Here is a 23919-nt window from a genome sequence, read left to right as displayed (position 1 = left end):
TCCACCACTGTAACCTGTTTCAGCCACACATTGGTCATCATCATCTGGTTCTTCTCGTCCTGAGGAGGGACAGGGATGTTTCTTAGTTGATTATTTGACTGAATAATTGGTTCATTGACTGGCTGATGGAGTGCTTCTGCCCTCTGACCCCACTGTCGGTGCCACCAGAATTAGAACACCTGGTTGCAGTGGTGCAGGTGAACTGCAAGGGACCATTTGTTAGACCCTGGTAGCTCATTTATTGATAGATTTCTTTTACTTAGTTGATTGTTTTTGGTGATTCCTAAATAGGTTGATGGAGCTGTCGATTATACAGCACATTCTAGATTCAAAGGACGGTTACGTTGTTAGTATAAAGTCACTGATTCTCTTGTTGAGTCTGAAGTCACACAAGTTGAAGTTGCATCTCACCATGTCTATAAGCTGTGCGATGGACAGACCGAACTTCAGGTTGACGACGTCAGTGATGTTTTTCACGGGTCTGGACCACTTGTTGTAACCAATGAACAGCCTCTGATACAGCTGGCCCTCCACGTGATAATGGGACCACTCGTCCGTTAGCACTGAGAAAGAACACGCGCACTGAATATACACGTTTTGTAGGTCCAGCTACATCCCACACCCGAACGAATGGGAGATTAAGCATGACTCCTAAATGACACTGTAGGCAATTTGAAGGAGTGAATGGTGATAGGAAACAGTTATAATTCTAAAATGCTGTCAAATAATGTATTGGTTATGTTTTTTAAAAATCCATGTCAATGTGCGAGATACATTCGTGACCGTAACTCTATTTTGAACAAAAAGTTGTTAGACAATTTCGTACTTTAAAAAAATATATTTTGACCTCTTGGATATTTCTAATAATACATTTTTTTTGTCAGTTGGGAATCCTGATTAGTATGGGATAATGTAAACTGGACGCTGTTTTTCTAAGTTATCTATTCACATTTTGCCTGTTGTATACAAAAACACGTGTTTGTGTGTGAGAGAGAGGGAGAGAGTGAGAGAAGAGAAAAAGTCCAAGGAAAAAACGAAAAGATGGAGAGGAAGATTGAAAGAAACTGCGATAGACAAGTCCACTAGAGTGTAACGTATTCTGCTCTGTCACTGCCGCTGTGCAATGTTCATGCTTCATCAGTTATGAAGGAGCTTTTCCAATTCATTCAATATTCATCATGGTCAGTGGGCAAATTTGAAGCATACACGTCTAAAAGCATACATAGCTACAATATACTTTTTTTTTTAAATATATGACAATAAAATAATGTCAATGAGTCTCTAATGATGGTCCGTGGTTGTTTAAAAAAAAAAACGGCAATTCATTATTACTCTTCTGAGACCAGCTGGGGCCCGTTTTAACTTACTACTACTTCTAGTATTCCATAACGGGCAAATGTGGCCTTAAGCCTAGTAATGACCTGGAGGCTTGTAGTCGTAGGTAGGTGGAGTTCTAAGAATCTAGGATAATAGTCAGACACCACCAGGTCATTTTGCTTTTTGTGTTCATATAGGTCTACAGCTACTTTCCGCCAAGGCCTGGAGGGCAGTTCACTGGGCATCAGTGGCTCCTTTCTCTGTGTGCTCTTATGCTCTCTGCAGAAGATGGATTGTTAGACTCGTGCGGTAACCCCTTGTGAGATTTTAAGCCATCAAACTGACTGATTTGCCCTCTCCCTGCACTTAAGTAGGCCTTGGTGCCCATCATGAATCATGTCCAGGATTTCTGTTCTCGGGCTTGTGGGAATGACTATACGGTTCCCTCTAACCACTAGCCCATTTGTCTCTGACAACTCTCCCCTCACCTGATAAAAGTCTTTAATGATTTCAGGTGTTTTTTCCCCTGCATACTCAGGCCACACATTCCTGATGAACCACAACACGGACTGTAGCTTATAGTCAGCTTCTGTGTTCATTCTGATCTCTTCCATCTTCTGTGGAGTTGCTGGCAGGTGACACACGATGGCGTTGATGTAGGTTGTGATGTCATAGTGTGTGTCAGTGTCATCGGAGTTCTTCCCTGGACCCCCTGGAGAGCGCGTCGGCAACTGTGAGGGTCTTCCCAGGCGCGCACTCCGCTGTCGCACTGAAACGCATGAGCCTCATTAATAGTCTCTGGCATCTGATAGGGACGTTGTCTAAGTCCTCACTGTTCATGACAGGCACAAGGGGCTTATGGTCAGTGACCAGTCTAAAGTTTTCGAGCCCAAACAAGTATTTGTCAAACCGCTCACAAGCCCATATACTAGCTAAACACTCTCTCAATCTGAGCGTACCTCGATTTTGCATCACTCAGGTGTGTCCCCCCCCAACAGACCGTAGCTGCTGGCATCTGCTTACACCACCACAGGCTTCCTGTAATCGTAGAAGGCTAACACTGGGGCAGTGGCTAGTGCTGTTTTCAATCTCTGAAACGTTGCCTGCTGTGTGTGTCGCCATGACCACTCCGCTTTTGTCTCGAGTAGTGCATAGAGCGGCTGTACCGCCGTGGAGAGGTCAGGAACATACTTCCCTAGATAGTGTACCATCCCCAGGAATCTTTGGAGCTCTGTCACATTGTGTGGATGAGGAAGGTTCTCCATCCCCATAACCTTCTCCGGGTCTGGCCTGACACCTGTCTCGTCGATGATATGTCCCACAGAGTGTATCTTTCTCTGTTAGAACTTGCACTTAGCCTTATTCAGCTTGAGACCAGCCTCCTCTATGACCTTTAACACCTTTGCCAACCGCTGGTCATGCAGTTCCTCTGTCTCTGTGTGGACCAACATATCGTCCATATAAACCTCGGTGCCCTCTAGCCCCTGAAGAGTCTCTGTAATTTTCCACGGAAGGATTTCAGGAGCACCAGTAATCCCAAATGGTAGGTGGAGGAAAACGTACCTCCCAAATGGGGTGATACAGGTGGTAAGCTTTGTGCTCTCCTCTTCAAGAGGGATCTGGTAACATCCACTTGCTGCGTCCAATGAAGTAAATACCTTGGACCCTGAGAGTTTTGGCATTATCTCCTCCATTGTGGTTATCATATATTTCTTGCGCTTCACTGCTCTATTCAGTCTCCTTAAATCAGCGCAGCAGCAAATCTCAGTCTTGTTTGGTTTCAGTACTGGCACCATAGCGGCACACCATTCTGTTGGCTGAGTGACCTTCTCTAATGTGTTCTCGTCTTCCATGCGTTTAAGTTCTTTCTTTAACAAAGGCATTAGCGGCAACAGAATTCTCCTGACTGCATGCACTGCATAGGCTGGGCCTATTCTCTAAGGATGATTTTCACTGGTTCTGTTTTAAGTAATCCACTGGACCCAAACACATTACCAAACTCATTAACCTGTTTTACTAGGCCCATCTTTATACAGTGGGGCAAACAAGTATTTGATACACTGCCGATTTTGCAGGTTTTCCTACTTACAAAGCATGTAGAGGTCTGTCAAAAATCCAGAAAATCACATTGTATGATTTTTAAATAATTAATTTGCATTTTATTGCATGACATAAGTATTTGATTACCTACCAACCAGTAAGAATTCCAGGTCTCATAGACCTGTTAGTTTTTCTTTAAGAAGCCCTTATGTTCTCCACTCATTACCTATATTAACTGCACCTGTTTTAACTTGTTACCTGTATAAAAGACACCTGTCCACACACTCAATCAAACAGACTCCAACCTCTCCACAATGGCCAAGACCAGAGAGCTGTGTAAGGACATCAGGAATAAAATTGCAGACCTGTACAAGGCTGGATTAAAATCCTGCAGTGCACGCAAGGTCCCCCTGCTCAAGCCAGCGCATGTCCATTAACCATGAAGTCAATGCGAGCCGACACATTGGAGGACATGCTCGCTCACATTAACTTATATGCATGGCCAGGTCAGAGGCACCTGTCCCGCCAGAGAAGTTGGTGGAACGCAGTGGAACATGGAAGTCCTCAATGCTGATTAGCTCCCCCAAGGCTACATCAGCCCAATAAGCACCACCCTACTGGACACCCTGGCCACAATCAACAGTGGCTCGAACCCGCGGGCGTAGCAGAGTTTTACATTTATAACCACTTAGTCAAATGTGACAATGAAATATAAACAAAAGCTGCAACAGGAAAAGCATTTGTTGGTGAGGAATGTTAACATAATTGTGTTTTACTAATTCCCTTAAATTTACCAAAATTTTAATTGACAAATCTAGGGGCTGTACCCTTGACAAGAAAGGCCCGTGAACAAAATGCAAGTGGTTTTAGATGTCCATGTCATCTGAAGCTATTAAAACTGGTTCATGTGAATTGGGTAATAGGGTTGTAATAATGCATGTAATTGTAAAATGAACTTCATATAATGAATTTGGAAAAGCAAGAGGTGTATCTTTCTGAAGTAAAGAAACACAACACACTTGTTTGTAGATCTCTGAATCATATGGATAGTGAACTATTAAAAAATAGTTGTTTAGAAAGTTAAATTATTGTAAATTCCCTGAAATGGAAAATGTCAAATCTAATGGGCATACCCTTGACAAAGATGGTTAGTGAACAAAATGCAAGTGGTTTTAGAGGTCCATGTCATCTGGATTGGAAGCTATTAAAAATAGTTCATGTGATTTAGGAAATAGAGTTGTAATAATGCATACATTTATAAATAGAAATACAGATAATGAATATTGATTAAAGAGGTGTACCTTTCAGAAGAGAGGTAAAGGAACAGACCACACTTGTTTGTAGGTCTCTAGCTCATATGGATATTGAGCTATTAAAAACGTGTTGTATAGAAGGATCAATTCTGATATAATCACCGAAATGTAAAAGGGCAAATCTAAAGGTCAGTGACTAACATACAAGTGGTTGTGGGTGTATATGTCACCTCTATAGGAATCTATTAAAGAATGAAATATATAAGGTGTATTACAATTTGTAGAATATTACAATTTTTTTTAATAACATAAAAGTTTTCTGTACCTATGATTTTTCTTTACAGGGAAAGGTATTATTATTTTAAAATATACATTTTTTTGCCGTATTGCACTTTCATGATGGTCCCTAAACTACTGAACATCGTTCGACAGCGTTTAGCAAAATGTTGTCCTCTGCTGAACGAAAACTTCGATTTTCGATCAAATCAAAGGGTGTAGTTTGCTCTCTACCCTAATCCAATTGTATATATTTCACTGACGTCTTTGTACGATTTTTTTTGGAAGAGGTATTCACGATCAAACTCCGAATATCAAATATAAAATTTGATTTACCCCGGTCCGTTACCGTTCATCTGTCGTGTGTTTTGGTCTTGGAATGCCACATAGATTGTCGTTGCCCTTTGCTAGAACCTGACTAACAACTAAAAAAAAACACTACTAGTACTAGTGATGGGAGAAAAGCTTTCCGAAACTACTAGACAATTTAAAATAATTGCATCAAAAAAGGATTTACCGTTTCGAAACATCGCAGGCTGGCGACATCTGCTGGCCAAATACTTGTAATGGAACTAGAAGACTCAGAAAATAAACTGAGCGGTGTAGCGGATGACATACGCTGGCATTGCGTATAGGCCTAAACACTGATAAGTCAGTTGGTAAGTGAACAGTCAAGTGGAGCTAAACGCGGTATCCACTTATGGGACATATCACAAATGTTTAGCTTACAATGTTAGTAAATGAGCTGTTACATCTTAATCGCAGCAGTGTGCGCGGTGGAAGATATAAGCACTCAGTTTCCTAAATCTGGAAATGCAGACAGCATTGGAGCGTTTTCATGCGATCAGTGTTTTCATAGACATATGGAAATATCAGTTAACAAAATATCAGTTTACAATGTAACAATGCCAGCAACAATTGCAAATACACACTCCCCCTTGATTTTTCTGGCATATAATTACTCTATCGACTCTCCTGAAAATTTCCTACAATACATTCACTGCGGCGTATTTAATAGTTTATTTTTTTCTGTATGAGTCGATATGTATTTCATATCCATTGAGTTACATTGTGGCCAATGGGATGGGCGGAGTAAAATGCCAGCAGCAATTGCAAATACACCGTATCCTTTGATTTTGTTTTTACATATAGTCACTCTATATAGTCTCCTGGACATTTCGTACAATACATTTTTACAATACATTCACTAAGCGACTTTTATTTTGATAGCAAAATCAGAAAACCGGAATTCTCTAATGTTGCCAGCCTTACGCTACTTCGAAAGGTTTCGGAGCGTTTTGAACAGCCAGCACCCATCAAAGACTACAAGACCCATGATCAGGAAGTGATTTTTAGTAATTATGTGACGTCATACTCCGGGAAATTGCAGTATGTACACAATGGACCCTCGAGGAAGTTAGTAAGAGACTATTTTAACGGAAAATATATGCTGAAAGACAACTTAAGTCATTGTAAAGTTCGCTTGTGGATTAGCGTTTATATTTTCCAAAACCACTGTTAGGTAATTTGGTATTCTGTGTTTGTTGTGTCATAAATACTGAATGCTAGCTAGCTAAGTTAGCACTAACGCTATATAACTGTTATGGGTTACACTTACAGTAGCTAGCCACCTACACAACGTTAGATCATATTCAATTTGTTAGCCAGCTTTCTGTAAATGTAAGTCATATTAGATATAGCTGGTTAGTAATGTTCATGGTTGTGTTAACGAGCTGGAATTGCGAATTAGTAAATTAACGAATTTAGTGAGCTAACGTTAGCTTACTAGTTAGCGTGCATACGTAAGCCGTAGGGTGAATTCATACACTTTAAATGTTGTTTTATTGCGAAACGTTTCGTCAAACCGATTTTGTTTTCGACTAAATCAATGTAGGTGTATTCTGCTTCACGAAAGGTTTCGTGACTGGACGTTTTGTGTATAGGTATGAATACACTGTGTGCGTTTCTGAATGTGTTATTTGGTGATACTGAAAGTATTGTTTTTGTCCGTTGGAGGAAGAGGAAGATGACAGAATAGGGGAATGACGAACTGACGGAACCTGCACACCAGAACAGACTAAACCACCGAGGGAACTGTGACTGACTGACAGCGAGGCAGACAAAGAAGAGGAAGAATGCCGAGAAGAAAACAGTCGAATCCACAGCCCGTCAAATGTAAGTGTAATGTAACGTTTTTTTTGTGTGGCATTCCATTTTCATGTTATCAGCTGGGCGGTGAAAGAGTTAACTAGTTTAATCCTATGAGTTTTCAGTATTTTAATGTCAACGATGAAGTTGTATGTTCGTGACGTTTCTTGAACTTAGTAGGGGAGTGGTCCCTGGCTTCTCAATGTGGTCTCAGGACACTACGTATACTAATTTACGAAAATCCATGTCACCCAATTTCGTATGATATGTGACGTTAGGTTACATTACAATACGCCACCAAAACGTATGATACATAACCAAATTATTATAAGGTCGCTAGAATATGTTATAAAAGCATTTTATTGTTAACGTTAGGCATCACAGCACTGGGGTCAAGGTTTGGTTAGGGTTAGGTCTCAGAGCTCTGGAGTTCAGGTTAGGGTTAAGGTTCGGTATCACAGCACTTGGGTTAGGGTTACAGTTTGGGTTAGGATTATAAAGAAAATCACAAACATAATTATGTTGTGACACCACCACTCGCCTTCAATGGTGACATATTCCTCGTTAGAGCAGTGGGTAGCACACCTGTCTGGGATTTGGAAAGTCACATGGTTTTCAGTTTTTTTTTTCTCCATTCAGACTGTAACGTTATTTTACTGAACTTAATATATATTACGAAATCCCCTGGCTAAAATGTACCTAAAATAGTCTGCGTAATCCTTCTGAGACCAGATTGGGCTTCTGGGTTGTTAGCTAACTAGCTAGATCACAATTTCTCAACTTTAGGTTTTTGATTGGTGCTTAAAATGAATGATTTTGATTTGAGCATTTAGCTTATTGTAGTGTAGTCTGTTTTTCTCTGACTTGGTTTTGTGACGGTGTATTTTTGTGTGTTTGGTGTTATCCTTGTCCTCCTGCACGTGTGTGTGTGTGTGAGATGGTGGGTGTTATCTCTTCCTGAATGGTCTGTCTCAGTTGGACTTCCTTTCTCTTTCCTGTTACTACTTCCCCTCCCCTCCCTGCCTGACCCCCCTCCCTGCCTGACCCCCCTCCCTTTCCATCCCAGTTTTGTCTTCCTCTGCCAGACATCCCTCTCTCCTCCCCCTATTTGTTTTAATTTCCCTCTAGTCTCCTTCCTCTTCCCCCCTCTCCTTCTCTCCCATCCTTATTCCTTCCTCCCTCGTCTCACCCCCAGGCTGTTACGGTACACACATTCGGTATACTTTTTTATTGCGGGCTGGCTGAACTAGGCTTGACTGGTTTCTTGTTCAAAAATAAATTATTAACTATGCTATGTAGAGGTGTAAATTACATGAAGAGGTTCTATCTTCGTGCACTTCAAAGCTATAATGGTTGTTAGCGCGTTTCCAGCTGTTCTTTGACCCAAACAGCTATTTCTATAATGGTGAGTGGTGGTTTGGCTAAACCAACATCGTAAAATCTTCCAGACTCATTTACATCTCCAGGTTGCCAGCATTTTGTGATTCCGGTTGACTAGAACAGTGATGGACAGAGAGTGGTTGATGAACATTTACTATATGTTGCCACTGCTTCACAAAAGTACCCTACACAGCTGCCAACACCTCAAACATGTGGACACATGTTCTACGCTAGCATCACCTCAGGATCAATATCCTCAGAGCCATATGGAAAAGCAAAAAAAAAACTGTCTCCCCAGTCTATTCATGAATCAGTCTAATTGGGCTGAAGAAATGGCACGGTGTGTGTGGTTGCATGTTTGCGCCTATACTCTGTTTTAGAAATGCCCGAGCCATGGAATGTATGTCCCTTTCCTACTGATTTCAGCTAAAAGGCACACAGTATGATTGTAAGACTGTTTGTGCCTTGTATACATATTGTATTGCATGTTATTTTATATTCTTCCTGGATTTGCGGGGCATCATTGGCCAAATAAACAGGCATACCATTGCATCTCTAATGTTTTGTGTATTCATGGTGTGTTTTACAACAGATGGATGGTATTATGTAGTTATGTTGTGTGTAACAGATTGTATGGTGTAATCGTGTGTGTGTGTTACAATAGATGTAGCTTAACAATGTTGCATGTCACACCTAGATGATGTAGTTTAATCATGTTCTGTGTTGAACTGGATGATGCACAACCCTGTTTCCAAAAAAGTTGGGATGCTGCGTAAAATGTAAATAACAGAATGCAATGATGTGCAAATCATTTAAACCCTATGTTCAATAATGAAATGTTGAAACTAAGACATTTTGTTTCTTGAAAAATATATGCCTGCTTTGAATTTGATGCCAGCAACATGTTTAAAATAAAAAATTATAATAATTGGGGACAGGCCACAAAATACTGCAAAGGTTGTGTAATACTAAAAACTAAACCTGGTTCACCACTCTGTGAAAGACTTTGCCTGCAACAATTTAAGAATAAAGTTTCTCAACATAAAACTGCAAAGAGTTTGAGAATCTCATCATCTACAGTACAAAATATCATTAAAACATTTAGAGCATCTGGAGAAATCTATGTATGCAAGGAACAAGGCCAAAAACCAGTATCGGATGGCTGTAATCGTCAGCCCTCAGATAGCCCTGCATTAGAAACAGACACGGTTCTGTAGTGGAAATTACCGCATGGGCTCAGGAACACTTCCGATAACCATTGTTTGTGTACACTGTACGTCACTGCATCCACAAATGCAAGTTAAAACTACCATGCAAAGAAGAAACCCCATAAACAAGATCCAGAAATCCTGCCGCCTTATGTGGGCCTATGCTCATATAAGATGGACTGAGGCAAAGTGGAAAGCTGTCCTGTGGTCTGACGAATCAATATTTGAAGTTATTTTCGGAATCATGAGTGCTGTCGCCTGCAGACTAAAGAGGATAGGGACCAACCGTCTTTTTATCAGCGCATAGTTCAAAAGCCAGCATCCGTGATGGTATGGGGGTGCATTGGTGCACATGGCATGGGTGACTTGCACATCAGAGAGGGCGACATTAACACTGAACAATATTTACAGGTTTTGGAGCAACATATGATGCCATGCAGACAACATCTTTCTCTGGGAAGGTCTTGCTAATTTCAGCAAGACAATGTCGAACCACGTCCTGAACGTATTACAACAGCATGGCTCTGTAGTAAGAGTCCGGGTGCTAAACTAGCCTGCATGCAGTCCAGACCTGTCACCCACTGAAAACATTTGACGCATAATAAACAGAAAATACGACAAAGGAGAAATGTTGAGCAGCTGAATTTCTATATCAAGCAAGAATGGGAATTCATTTCACTTTCATAACTACAGCAATTGGTCTCCTCATTTCCCAAACGCTTACAGAGTATTGAAGAGGTGATGCAACACAGTGGTAAACATGCCCCTGTCCCAAATTTTTTGAAACTTGTCGCTGGCATCGAATTCCAACGTGGCATGTATTTTTCCAAAAACAAAAACATCAACATCATTGCATTCTGTTTTTATTTGCCTTATACACTGAGTCCCAACTTTTTTGAAAACATGTTGTGATGGTTCAACAGACACAGATTAAATCCAGTCTAGGACTAAAAAAAAAACTCAGTTTTCTGTTTTTAGTCCTAGGCTTGGCTTAATCTGTGTGTGCGAAACCGGCCTTAGATGATGTAGTTTAATCATGTTGTATGTCACACTAAATGCTGTAGTTTAATCATGTTGTCTGACACACTAGATTATGTAGTTTAATCATGTTGTGGTGTTTGTTTGTGTCACACTAGATGATGTAGTTTAATCATGTTGTGGTGTTTGTGTTACAGTAGATGGGGTGGAATGTGATCCAGGATGCCTGGTCCTGGACAGTGATTTCCTCCTGAGTGCAGAGCTCTGTGAGCTTGGAGACACAGAGATCATGGGACTGGACAGAGACACAGGTCAGATGCAATTAATTTTCCCAGGCTTAGTTTAGGTTCAACGTTGTCATTGTACAAGTACAGTACAACGACATGCAGTTAGCACAAGTTCAAATAGGAGCATGCTGATAATGTAAAACAATAGTGAAACAATTTAAGAGCAATATATGTTATAGGTGGGATGTATAGATTTGCAACGAAGGCAAATGCAAGTACACATGGCAATTATAAATGTGCAATGAAGGCAAATTGTAGGTAGCATGTGCAACTGAAATGCAGGGATAGCAGCAATGAGGTTCCCGAGGTAGATGTGTACATGTGTCAACTGCAAAGCAGTGTCACAGTCCAGTAATACGAGGAGAGTAGTGCAACACGGTCCCTTAGAGGCAGAACTAAGTGGTGGGCTGTAGGGTTAGTGGTTAGTGATGAGTTAAACTGGGTTACTGTAGCTGGAAAGAAACGGTTCCTGAGCCTGCTGGTGCATGAACGGATGGTAGGAGGGCAAACAGTTGGTGGCCCGGGTGATGCCCTATGCAGACACCCCTTGCGCTGGTAGTCTATAGCCGTGTTTCCACTGGTGCCAAACAGTGGTGTTTCACCCTAAAGTTCTGTTTACACTGACACGGGCCAGTAGCCCGGTTCTCACTGGGTGCCAAGCCCTGGACTTTAGGACTCTGGGCGGGGTTTGTGTGACGTGGTGTGGAAACACGGCATGTGGTTCTATTCGAATGGCGACGCATCTCGTTTATTTAGGCTTCTCGTAATTGTTTTCATCTGATCTAACAAACAGATCCCTGATCAAATAAAATACAGCAACAAGATCCCTGTTAAAATAAAATACAGCAACAGTACAGGGAAGCAAAGACTCGGAAAACAGATAACCCCTGCAGAACTTATAACAACAGAAAATTACGTCAGAATACTCTCAAATCGTTCTATTGAAGGTTGACAGTTTTGACAAAATACTTATTAAACTGGTTTAGTTGCAGTGTCACAAGTGTAGGAGGAGAAGGAGCCGGTCGCAGGAGTTTGAGGAAGAAATCTGTTTTATTAATTGCGTTCAAACGCCGTACTGTAAACAAACTGAGCATGGCGTTATCGTTGATAGGTTACTCCTCCCTCCCCAACTGAGCCCCTCCTTAAGTCCTTTGTACCAAATGTATAGTGGAAACAGAAAAGCCTAGGGACACCACCTGTTGCAGGGCCTTCCGGTCGGCTACGCAGTATCTGCCCCACTGTGGCGCAGTTAGTCAGAATGCTCTCAATTGTGTAGCTGTAAAAATTCACAAGGATCCTGGAAGACAGACGGGCCTTCTTAAGCCTCCTCAAAAAGTTCAGGTGCTGCTTCGCCTTTTTGACCAGTGTTGAGGATCCAGGAGAGGTCCTCGGAGATGTGGACACCCAGGGATTTGAAGCTGGACATGCTCCACCTCAGTGCCATCGATGAGAATTGGGGTGTGACTGCAGCCTTTAGACTTCCTGTATGTTAAAATGAAACATTTTCATGATGGAAAGTTCTTTTAAAGTTTAAATGAATCAAAGATTTACAGAAACAAACACCAGCACAGGTTGTGGTTCTATATGCAACTAAGTAATATATCAAATAAATTAAGATAAAATAGCTTGAAAGATACCTGAAAAGTTGTTTCTATTAGAAAGCTAAAGTATGATACTGTATTTGGGAGCAAGATGCAGTGCAAGAACATTGTATCGATCGTGTGAGTGAAAGAGAGAGTGTGCATTAAATAAGTAAAACTAAAAGGGTAAAACCAATGAAACCAAAGAAAACCCCCATCAACCACAAAGTCCCATGGGTCTAGTTGGAGCTCTCTGGGGGACATTTAGCCGATTTGTGCTCATCTCCAGGATGTGGGGTCCATCAGTGGTATTAGGTTTGGGTTGTATGATTACCAGAGTGTATGTTGTGGTTTGGGCTTCTATCTGTGGGAAATCCCACTAGCTCCCTGTTCTGTCCTGACCAGGAATGGCTGTGTTCTCCCTGAGTAATGACGGATCCAGCCTTCCAGCTCCAGATGACTCCGCCTTCCCAGCGTTCCTCTCTTGTAAGGGGTGCGGCCAACTGATGGCGACCGACCTCGACCTGGGGGCGGGCTTAGACTTGGGGGCAGGTCTCTACTGCCTGACCTGCGAAGAGGGCGTACAGTCAGAGTCTCACACTGCCGTGGAGGACACCTCGCAGGGAGAGGAGTCAACCCCAGCTGTCCAATCCCGTTCCAGAAAGGACAGGAAGAGGAAGAGGAATAAGGCGGGAACTGAAGAAGGTTCTACAAAGCTGTACATGTGTTCTCTGTGCAGTTTCTCCTCACGCTACTCCAACCATCTGAAACGCCACATGAGGACCCACGACGGAGAGAAGCCGTACCGCTGCCCTCACTGCCCCTACGCCTCCACGCAGAGGGTCAACCTGCAGCGACACACACGCACACACACCGGGGAGAAACCCTACCTGTGCAGCTCCTGCAGCTATGCCTGCAGTTCCCTGGGAAACCTGCGGAGGCACCAGCGCTCGCACAGCCAGGAGCCGCGGGCACGGCCGCAACGAACGCATGCGCTGAAGAGATGCAGCCGACGGAAACATGCACAAGCAGATACTGGTGAAGGTAAGGGCTTGTCGTCAGCTGCACCTCAACACACAGACACTCAATGTTACAGTCCCCTGCAAAACGGCTGGTCAATTTGGCTCCCTTAATTAAAAAATGTTTTAAAGACCATACATTTAACAATGAGTTCAAATGACATTGTCTTGGTCACACATACTGGTGGTGAGTTTTGATTTGGAAAAACAAACTGTTCAGAAAGGTTCCTCATATCTACTGTAAAATATGGTGGTGGACCATGTGGGGTTGCAGCTCTTAAGGCCGCTGTTAAGATCATGATCTCTTAAGACGTGTCAGGATATTTTACCCAAATGCCTAATGGTCAGGATCTGAAAGCTGGCCGCCTGGTTGGTCCAGTGGGACTGTCACTCAGCAGACATTACTATTCACACATTAGTGGTTAACTGGCAGATTACATTTTACATCTCCGTCTCTGGACTTGAATCCCAATGACAACCAGTGATTTGAATTGTTGAGGGACTAGCAAGGTTGCGGAAAGATTCTCTCTGCCTTCTGCAAACATTTTCCAAAGTCTTGTATTGTACTCCTGACAAGGAGTAGTAGCCAAAACAGGGGAACCAAGACTAGTCCAAGTCAAATATTTCTCTGCATTCATTTCTTTGGATAATCAAATCGAATTTTCCAACTGAATTAATTGTTCAAGGTAACTGCGTATAAAACCCCATTTACAGACATTTGCCACAAGTGTCCAAACCGTGTAACTAACTAAAAAGCTGTTCTAATAAAGGAGGGTTGTACTAGCACAGCTCACAGCCAGTAGCAGATGTGAAAGGAGAAGTGTTTGTTAACTTCCTGAAACTGGAGTCGATTTAAAAGAGGAAGGAGCTCTGTTTGGTTGGTTACTGAAAGTCACAGGGCAGGGCGTGTACTAGGATGTGCATGTTAATGTATGTGTATTGTTCTGTCCTCCAGAGGCTGTGGTGTCTGACCTGACCGTGTGTGTGAGGGAGGACTCTGACTTCCTCCAAACCCTAGGGGGGCTAGCCTCTCCCTCCTCCCCCCTCCTCCCCCTCTCCCTCCCCAGGCTGCCCCCCTCTGCCCCGCTCCCGGACCTCCTCTTTCCCCTATGCTGTCGCTCTTGTGGCCTCACCCTCGAGGGTGAGGGAGAGGAGGGGGAGGGAGGAGAGGAGGGGGAGGGAGGGGGGCAGGTGTGTAGCCGGTGCTCTGAGTCCGTTCCCTGTAAAGCTCCTGGGTCACCAAGCCCCACTGACACTGATAAACCCAGCGACAGGGTGTCCCAACCGCCTCGCCAAGGAAACAGTAAGCTGTACCGCTGCTCCCTCTGCCCTTTCCTCTCCCTCTACCCCAACCACCTGGCCCGCCACGCCCACACCCACAGCGGGGAGAAACCCCACCGCTGCCCTCAGTGCCCATATGCCTCAGCCCATTTGGACAACCTGAAGCGCCACCTCCGCGTCCACACCGGGGAGAAGCCCTATCGCTGCCCACAGTGCTCGTACGCATGTGGGAACCTGGCGAACCTGAGGCGACATGAGAGGATCCACTCTGGGGCCAAGCCGTTCCAGTGCACTGTGTGTGGCTACAGCTGCAACCAGAGTATGAACCTGAAGAGACACATGCTGAGGCACAGCGGGGAGAAACCGTACGGCTGTGCTGAGTGTGGGTACACCACAGGACACTGGGATAACTACAAACGACACCAGAGGAAACATGGACACAACACAGACAGCTGGGACAAACACACACACCAGGACACTAGCACAGCTCACAGACACGACTGGAAAACACAGCAGACTGCCACACACACAACACTTACAAAACAGACACACCACAATGCACCTCATACCAACACTGGCTGACACACACCACATACTAACACTGACACACGTCGCTGTATGTTAATTGTCTAAATGATGGTGGAACACACATTTACGTGTGTGTGTGTGTGTGTGTGTGTGTTCCACGGTTGACCCCAAATCCTCTGCTCTCAGGCCTCAGAGGGGCGGGTCTTATCTCAGGAGCCTTTAGAGGCAGAGCTACACAAACTGCTTAACTGGAGCAATGCACTGACTTACCTACAGTAGGGCATTAAGGGAGTGGATTAAAGATTGACATGGTTTTTCAAGTTGTTTTAATTCAGTGGCTGCAATGTCTACAACAATGTTTTTAAATTGTGGTTTTACATGTGTGTGACTTATTTTTTGTAATCTGCAATGAACTAACCTAATTGTGAAACAGAAAGCATTTATATTTTGCAACAGATTGATATATTTTTGCGTTTTTGTTGATTTGAACTATTCCCGAACACGATACTGTGTTCTCATTGGCTGAAGCCTGAACAGGTGTAATCATTAATGCACAATATAGACGAGCTGCAAGACAAAAAAAACTATTGGAGAAATTCAGGTAGCTTCCGACTTACTGATTCCTGTTGCTTCTGTCTGTTTCTGTTTTGGTTTTTGATGAAAACACCCCTGCTAAGGGGTAAGCCTACTCTGAGAATACAGAAGATCAAGGTGACATAGGACTTCAAGAATCTCAATCCAACTCGCATCTCAGTATTTACACAGTAGCTGTTTTTCCCATGGTCTAATTTAACTACCAGACAGGTCTTGGTTACTGTGTAAAACCTCCTACCTATGACTCTAACTAGTCTGCTTTATATTTTCAGATTGAGAGGTCTGTGAGGTACATGATGTAAATAAAGCCACTGTAAACATTTGATGTGGCAGTTTGAATGAAGCCAGCCTTTCTCTTGTCTGTCTGTACACTGTGCCTTACACATCCCTCAAAAATATTGAAATAAAAATGTTTTAGCCAATAGCTTTTTTTCTTTTGCGTGTTTGTACCGATAATACGAATGTGTGTGTGATGGGGGACGCTGAAAGTCTGTTCACTGTAGCGTCTCAACAGGTGTTTCCTGTCTGATTGAAGGTGTGGGGCAGTGTAGGCCCATATGCAAAATGTGATTGGGGTTAAGTAATCTAAATATGCTGTTTTGGGCGTCTCTGAAGTGTGTGTCTGCGTGTGACCTGAACTTAGAAGCACACTGAGAAGAAGACAAGAAACACCATGGGTCTGGTAGGGTTCTGCTACATCATATTATTACCGATGTTTACTAATCATGGATATTGCATTGTAAAATTATCAGATTTATATTTATTGTCAAAGTAAATTTTTGTTAGAAGGTCTATTCTTTAATTCAGGAGTTGGCAGGTGGGTTTGTTTCAGTGTTTTTTGGTTTTGTTTTTAAGATCCGTTTTATGGTTAAAACAAGAAACCAGGCAAGCCTAGTTCAGCCGGCCCGCAATAAAAAGCGTTGATCGTTGTTGCCCACCCTAGATTCAAACCGGAATGGCCCACGTGAAAGACTGTCTTTAACCACTACGCCACCAAGCTATACAGCTGCCGAGTGTCGGTATAGCCTCTTGACATTACATAATTCTGTCATGCATTAACATCAAGTTTGAATATTTCTTTAGACCCCTTTGACCAGTGTTAAACTGAGTACAATTTCTGACGATAACTGACTTTCTCGTCAAGTGAAGAGAGAACCGTGGAAATCCCAACACATTTACTGCCCAAGGGGTTTGATAAAGCTTAACTGACCTTTGATGTTGTGGACGGTGCAGCGATTTTCAGCCAATGCAGTGGGCGTGGTTTCCTTGGGGGGTTTATTTAGCTTTACACTTGGAGACACATTTAGATATAACATTTAGATATATATTTAAGATTTTGATATATATATTTAACATTTAGATTTAACATTTAGATATAAATTTAAGATTTAGATTTAACATTTAGAGATATATATATATATATCTATATATATAATTACTGTCTCAAATGTGAGGAAAATGCACTAAATGTGAGGAAAGTGAGCTAAATGTTGAAAATGTATAAGCAAAAAAATTGTAACTGAACTTTTACATTCGGCACCCCATACAATACTGTATAACTGTAAACAATTGTATTTTAGACTTACTATAATGTAGATAATGAAGGTTATAGCCAGCTAAGTTTTTTTCTATCCAGAACAAATCTAAATGTATACTTTGTTTTGACTATGAGATTCAATCACGGAACCTATAACTTGCAGGTCCGCTTCTCTAACCACTATGCTATTAATTCGGCCGGTCAGTGACATTCACCCTTCTAGGCAGGCTCCGCTTACGTGGTACAGGAAAAATAAGAGCAAAATTGGGGCTCCTGAATGCTACGGCACTAAAGTCACTTTGATACCCAGGTTCTAAACCTGGTGGAGGCGTTCCGACAGTCCCTGGGGATCCATCGTTTCAGGTGGGGTAGATGCGACACAGATTAGCCTGGGTCCTCGTATCAATCATATGCGTACGCACAAACATGCTTACGCCAGTTTTGACGCAAAATATGGCATTTACCTGACGGCAAAGTGTGCGTATCTCTATCCAAATTTCAACCCATGCGTATGCACAGTCTAGCATTTGAATTTTTGGAATGAAGTTCACGTTATGGGAAATCTATTGTCTTGTAAGTTTTTTCAGACCGGTCTTCACCTTGATTCGTGTATCGACTGAAATTGCATATTCAATAGGGCTAATTTGGAGACCTTATGTATAATTCAACCCACTCTCTTCCTTTTGCGTACATATAACACGGGTTCACACAATGTCGTGCTATGCATACGCCAAAAGTCCTTTTTTGCGTGCGGTTGAGATGCGATCTCCTCCCATTAATAATAATGGTCAATAAAATCGTTTCATTGACACGCACCAACTGAAACCTATTTGACGTCACCATCATCGAGGCACGGATTTCCCGAAGAGTGACTAATCGTTTAAAAGCCATAGATTAACTTTTTTCTTGAAAGAACGTAAAAGGGTAAAGGTAAAACTTTAATATCGCATTTATTCACCATTGTTCTTAATTGGAGGAGATTGCGTCTGAACTGCACGCAAAAAAGTACTTTGGCGTACGCATAGCACGAAATTGTGAAGTGTAAACCCGTGTTATATGTACGCTAAGGGAAGAGAGTGGGTTGGTATAATTCTAAGCGTTCTTTGGGCAGAGACCGTAAGCTTGTTCACCTGCGCAAAAGTATAGTATGGGTCTGATTTATCAACGAAAGCAAGCGTATGTGTTGCCAGTTCGATAAATCCCAATAATTTTGTGCGCACGCAAATAGTAGGATTCCCACATACGCCAGAATTTAATTAGAAATAGTGATGGCCAAACGAGGCCTCATTTGTGTTATTTTGGGGGCAGAATATTATGCTGGCCGCACTCAGATTTTCTTTATCACAATAAAAGCCATCATTGAAATATGTAAGGAAATATAGTTACAATCTAGTCTGAAAAAGAACAGACAAGAACAACATTGGAACGGACATTGAACAGACTAGATCAAGGGTGTCCAAACAGTTCCACGGGGGGCCGAGTGTCGGCAGGTTTTTCCTATAAATTGGTTCCCAGTTCACACCTAAACAACCAGGTGGGGGTAGAAACTAACCAATTAGTAACCTAGTCAGTCAATCAAGTACAAGGGGAGAGCAAAAACGTGCAGACACTCTGCCCTCCGTGGAACTGTTTATAGTTCTGTGGAACTATTATGCCTTATATATTTCAATTATTTTATTTTGAAAAAGAAAATCTGAGTTAGCGCTGCTAGCATAATATCCTGCTGCTAGAGGAAGGTTAATGAAGCCTTGCATGGCAATCACTAGCTAGAAACATAAGCATGATCTCTGCCTTGTAGGGGAGTTCCTGTCCAAAGCCTTTTCCAGGAGACATCCTGGAGTTTCCCCGGAATAAATACTTCTCCCATTTTGGAGTTTACTACGGAGAGAGAGATGGAGTTCCATATGTAGCACATCTTACATGCAGAGGTCTGTACCGAATGCGTGCCCACACACATATACACACACACAATATGCTGCAACAACTGACTGTGTGTCTGTGTTGGTACCTGTGTGTCTGTGTTGGTACCTGTTTTGGTGTAGACGCTGAGAATAAGCTCCTGCTATTTGGTCGAGCTCTGAAGTCAGAGGTCAAACTGGATCCACTGGATCTAGTGGGAAAAAAATACAAGGTAGCCAACACACACATTTTTATGTCCTTGTGAGAGAGCTTAGAAATCCATGTTTCCTAACTCTAATCCTAGCCTTAATTTAGCTCTAACCTTCAGGCCTGGACTTAACTTAGCCCCAAAACCAAATGCCTGAACCTAAAACTAAAACCAATTCTAAGACTGCGCAATTGTACGATTTACCGTAAATCAAACATACTCACAGAGATACTGTAAATATTGATTCTGCTAGACTGTGTGTGCATGTAGGTGAGGAACATGCTAGACGATGTTCACCCTCCTAGGGACTACTACTCTGTGGTGAAGCCCGTGATAGACGACATGCTGGGTAGAGATGTGACCTTTGACATCCTTTTCCATAACTCTGAACACCAGGCCACGCTCTTCAGATATGGAATCAAGAAGTCCATCCAGGTAAGGACACACGACTGCATGCTGAAATGTGCAGTTTATAATATTCAGTTGTGATTGGTTACGGATTAAGGTCTGTTGTGATTGGTTGCAGATTGAGAAGGTCTATGTCCGGATCGTGCCCACCTGGAAGGAGCTGTTTGAGAAAAAGAAGCTGTAACCGTAAATGTCAACTAAACTTGTAACAGTGGCAAATATGGTGTCTGTGTTCTGGAAATATGTCTACAATCAGATTAAAACTAAATCTTCTTAAATTAAGACCTACATACTTTCCTATGTTGTGGCAAATTGACTTGCCAATGTAATTTTTAGTTGTAGTATTGCTGGAATGGAATCGTTGTTTTACCGATGTAATTTTTAGTTGTAGTATTGCTGGAATGGAATTGTTTAAATCACCATAGAAACCATGTATATGACATATTTGACACAATTCTACTTAGTCCTTTTTCCTGTATCTACTGATTGCCTATCCTCCCCAATAATGGCATCAACAGCCTCATGTGGTGGAAACCCCAACAGATTAAACAGTTCTAAACCACACCGGCAGATGGAAGCATCTCATTGTGGTATATTATTTCGAATAAAAAAAAAAACGAGTGTTTAACTTGTGTTTAAGGGATGAGTTAATTACATTGCATCTCATATTGTTATTATTGTGATGTCTGGTGATTAAACTATGGAGAAAATATAAATCTACAATGTTTATATTCTGGGGAATGCAGCCACTGCACAATAAAGAAATGCATTTACTTTCAAAAAAATAAAGTCAAAGTCTTTTTATTATATTCTGCGAATATGATTGTGTTAAGATTAATGTGTATGTCATCCCTGAGAAAACTTTTCAATGATATCAATTCATCTGTAAAAACGTTTACTGTATTCCTAGGCGGTCTCCCATCCAAGTACTAACCGGGGCCGACCCTGCTTAGCTTCCTAGATCAGACGAGATTGGCGTGCTGAGGGAGGTGTGGCCGTAAGCCTATTGGCCCGTTTAATCCGGGCCTTTTATAGTGTGTGGACATGTGTAAACATTTTAGTCTGCTGTGGCTCTGGGACGCTGCACCGTCTCTCTGTTGTTTCAGTGCGCACAGAGACATTGGTGGTATTGATCCACAAATACATTGTTGCAAATAAATCCTAAAGCCTTTTGCTTGCTCGTGTGAGTGTTGTCCAGCGTTCTGTCACACACCTACATCTGCTCAGTCCCAGAGACAGAGTACTGGAGTTATTTTTAGCATTGGAGATTGGGCTAAAACACAGACGTACAGAAGAGAGAGACAGTACGTTTTGTGTGTGCAGCGGAGGTCAACTGTGCCACAAAAACACGTTACGGACAATGAATATGCTACTCAGCTGGTCTCTACTCAAAATAACAGCAGGAAAGTCTCATTGGCTGAGTAAGAGACACTAAGAGAGGAGGCATGATGAGGTGAATTGATGAATTGTCTAGATACAGTATTTAGACAATTACTTGACTGAATCAACAAAAGAGCGTTTCGCTCAGAACAACACAAACAACACAAAAAGTCAAAGATGAACAGTTTCCACTGTAAAAGCTATACTCGATCATATATCTACTGTTGGATCTAGAAAAAAATAAAAGGTGTGCATTGTTCCTCAACCTCCCCTGATCAGGAATATGTACTTTTCATAGTTATTGTATACTTTTTGTAAGAGCTATTGAAACTAGAAGTTTGACGAAGATGGCTGCATTTGTACACACTTTGAACGCTCCCACAACCAGCACCGGCCGGAGATCGCTTCCTTTTCAGTTTCGGCTCTGATACACTGCGGTTAGTTCTCGGTGGCTCGCTAACTTTATGCTCGGTTAAATATCGTTAAATAAGGGCTGTGCAACATCGTATCCACTTTTGTAATCACAATGAGACCAACATTGGATTACATGAATACTTCGTTAAAAAGCTATTGAGATTTGAAGAGCCAAATGTCCAATCTAAAACAATCTTCACCGCAGCAAGAAACTGGTTTCATTTACACGCACCAACTTAAGCCTATTTGACGTCACCATCATCGAGGCTCGGATTTCCCGAAGAAATCGACGATTTGTTTAAAAGCCGAAGATTAACTTTTTTCTTGAAAGAACGTCAACGGGTAAAGGTACAACTTCAATTTCGAACAATATCGTTGCATTCTGTACATTTATATGTAAATATTTTGATCCTTGTATATAGATGGACATTTCCCCTGGGGTAATTGTTCAATATCTACACTTGACTACGTTAGTTGCAGTCTTTTATTTTTTTGTAAAATATCATAGCGGTTCTCTAATTAGTAAACTGTCTTTGCTTGAATATTACCCAGTTTGTTTAGCGTATTTTTGTAAATGAGCCATTTGCAGGTTATCTATTATCCATAGGAAGATAAAGACCTGTAAAATCAAGATTTAATGTGTATTGTTTTAGCTTCCTAAATAATATATATTGAATGTTTTCTTCTATCATTAAGCCTGTCCGAAAACCTTCCCATGTTTGTTGTTACATGCTTTTATAAAACTCAAGGCGCTTGGTTACTTCACTCTCCTCCTGTGGGGGAAATACTCACCACGAAGTCAGCCCAGCTCCAGTGACCCTTTGAGCTGTTTTATATATTTTCGGTTCTCTTTTTTCTTTTGCGAATCGTGTGTGACACTTTAGTTCCTAATTATGCCACAACAATTATCCTGCTTCTATGTTTTGAGGAATTTAGAAATATTTATTTATTTGTACAATGACAGTATCTGCTTTATCATTCTGTATCTTCAATTCTATTTAGGAGCTTACCTAATGTACACAGACACTTTACCTATTGTGCAAAATGTACACAGACTGAAGTGTTTCGCTATGTAAAACTACAGTATGGTTAAAGGTAGGGGTAAGGTTAGAAAACAAACTTAAGGTTTTTAAGGTTAGGGATATGTATAAAATGTATATTCCTCTCTCAAACAAATGCATGCAAGGTCAATATACTAGTATACATGTGAAAATGTACTTATTAAATTCCCATAACTTATAAAATCAGTATTGGGCATAAATGTAGCTGAAAGCCTTTACAATTTCGATATTACATTTCCACTACAACTGATTTTGTAACTTTTTTTCTACAACAGATAGAAATGTACTTTCTTTTGTAAGTTGATCTTTGTGATGACCTTGAGTTCTGTGTCAATTTCCATCCCCATCACACACACTGGTATGCCCCCCTTTGGGTTGAATTTTTAACAACCATGCTATTCTTTTTCATTTTTAAATGTGATATTGCCGTGAAAATTGGCATATGGTCTTATATTGGGGAGCTTTTAAAATAATATTAGAACCAGTGTTGTAGCTAAAAAACAAATAGCTTAAATCTATGCTCACCACATAATGAACTACTTGTGTTAATTTTGAGATGAACCGCTATGTCTGAACTGAAAGGAATGTTTACTAGTCCATATTCTTTAGTAAAAATGTCTAATTGTTTTTATGCCACTGAATAGTTTGGTTTTGATTGCTATTCCTCAAAGAACTACAACTCCCATGTAGTGTTGAATATTGTAATATTGCCGCTAGCGACAAAGCAGCCATCTTTGTAGTTTTTATTTTCCATTTCGGATATTATACTGTAACTTCTTTACATATCCTAACTGCTATAAAATTATTAACTTTGTAAATAACGTATGCACCTAAGGTAAATATTCAAATACAGATACTGATCAAGATGGTTGTAAAAGGTTAATGAAATGTCCCTAACATGACACCAACATGTTGGTAGATATTGCCTGTGCAGACATATTTTCAGATAACTCATAGCTTTCATACAAATCTTGGCCACTTTGGCAAAGTACGGCAAGTACCTACAGGTTACCTCCATGGCCAAAAAGGTTGCACCCTGTAATCCTAAAACATGGCCAAAGAACTTGGGTTCTCTTAAGATTGGACAGGACACCACAGTAATTAGCAAGAGCATTCCTTAGAT

General features: G+C 41.6%; 2 protein-coding genes across 4 annotated transcripts; both read left to right on the top strand.

Annotated features, from left to right (window-relative positions):
- The first annotated feature begins 6201 nt into the window (after positions 1-6201).
- On the top strand, positions 6202-16313 carry LOC106023834 (zinc finger protein 513). Of its 3 annotated transcripts, none has more exons than XM_029125611.2 (5): positions 6202-6302; positions 6903-7061; positions 10798-10911; positions 12873-13511; positions 14442-16313. In XM_029125611.2, exons 2-5 carry the CDS (start codon positions 7022-7024, stop codon positions 15347-15349), a joined length of 1701 nt encoding a protein of 566 aa, XP_028981444.2. In that variant the 5' UTR covers positions 6202-6302; positions 6903-7021; the 3' UTR covers positions 15350-16313. The 3 variants fall into 3 exon arrangements, with proteins under 3 accessions (XP_028981444.2, XP_028981445.2, XP_028981443.2); XM_029125612.2 differs by having other exon boundaries at positions 6216-6306; XM_029125610.2 differs by having other exon boundaries at positions 6238-6408.
- Positions 16314-16490: 177 nt separating this feature from the next.
- plaat1l (phospholipase A and acyltransferase 1-like) lies at positions 16491-20719 on the top strand. Its single transcript, NM_001303954.1, is given in 5 exon segments — positions 16491-16571; positions 19225-19354; positions 19469-19557; positions 19804-19968; positions 20060-20719. Coding segments are annotated over 5 exon segments (459 nt in total). The 5' UTR covers positions 16491-16562; the 3' UTR covers positions 20126-20719.
- The last annotated feature ends 3200 nt before the right edge of the window (positions 20720-23919 follow it).

Source organism: Esox lucius, chromosome 15 (genome assembly GCF_011004845.1).
Source record: "Esox lucius isolate fEsoLuc1 chromosome 15, fEsoLuc1.pri, whole genome shotgun sequence".
NCBI classification, from domain to species: domain Eukaryota; kingdom Metazoa; phylum Chordata; class Actinopteri; order Esociformes; family Esocidae; genus Esox; species Esox lucius.
The sequence above is the reverse complement of the archived record's forward strand: the minus strand, read 5'-3'. Positions and strand labels throughout refer to the sequence as shown.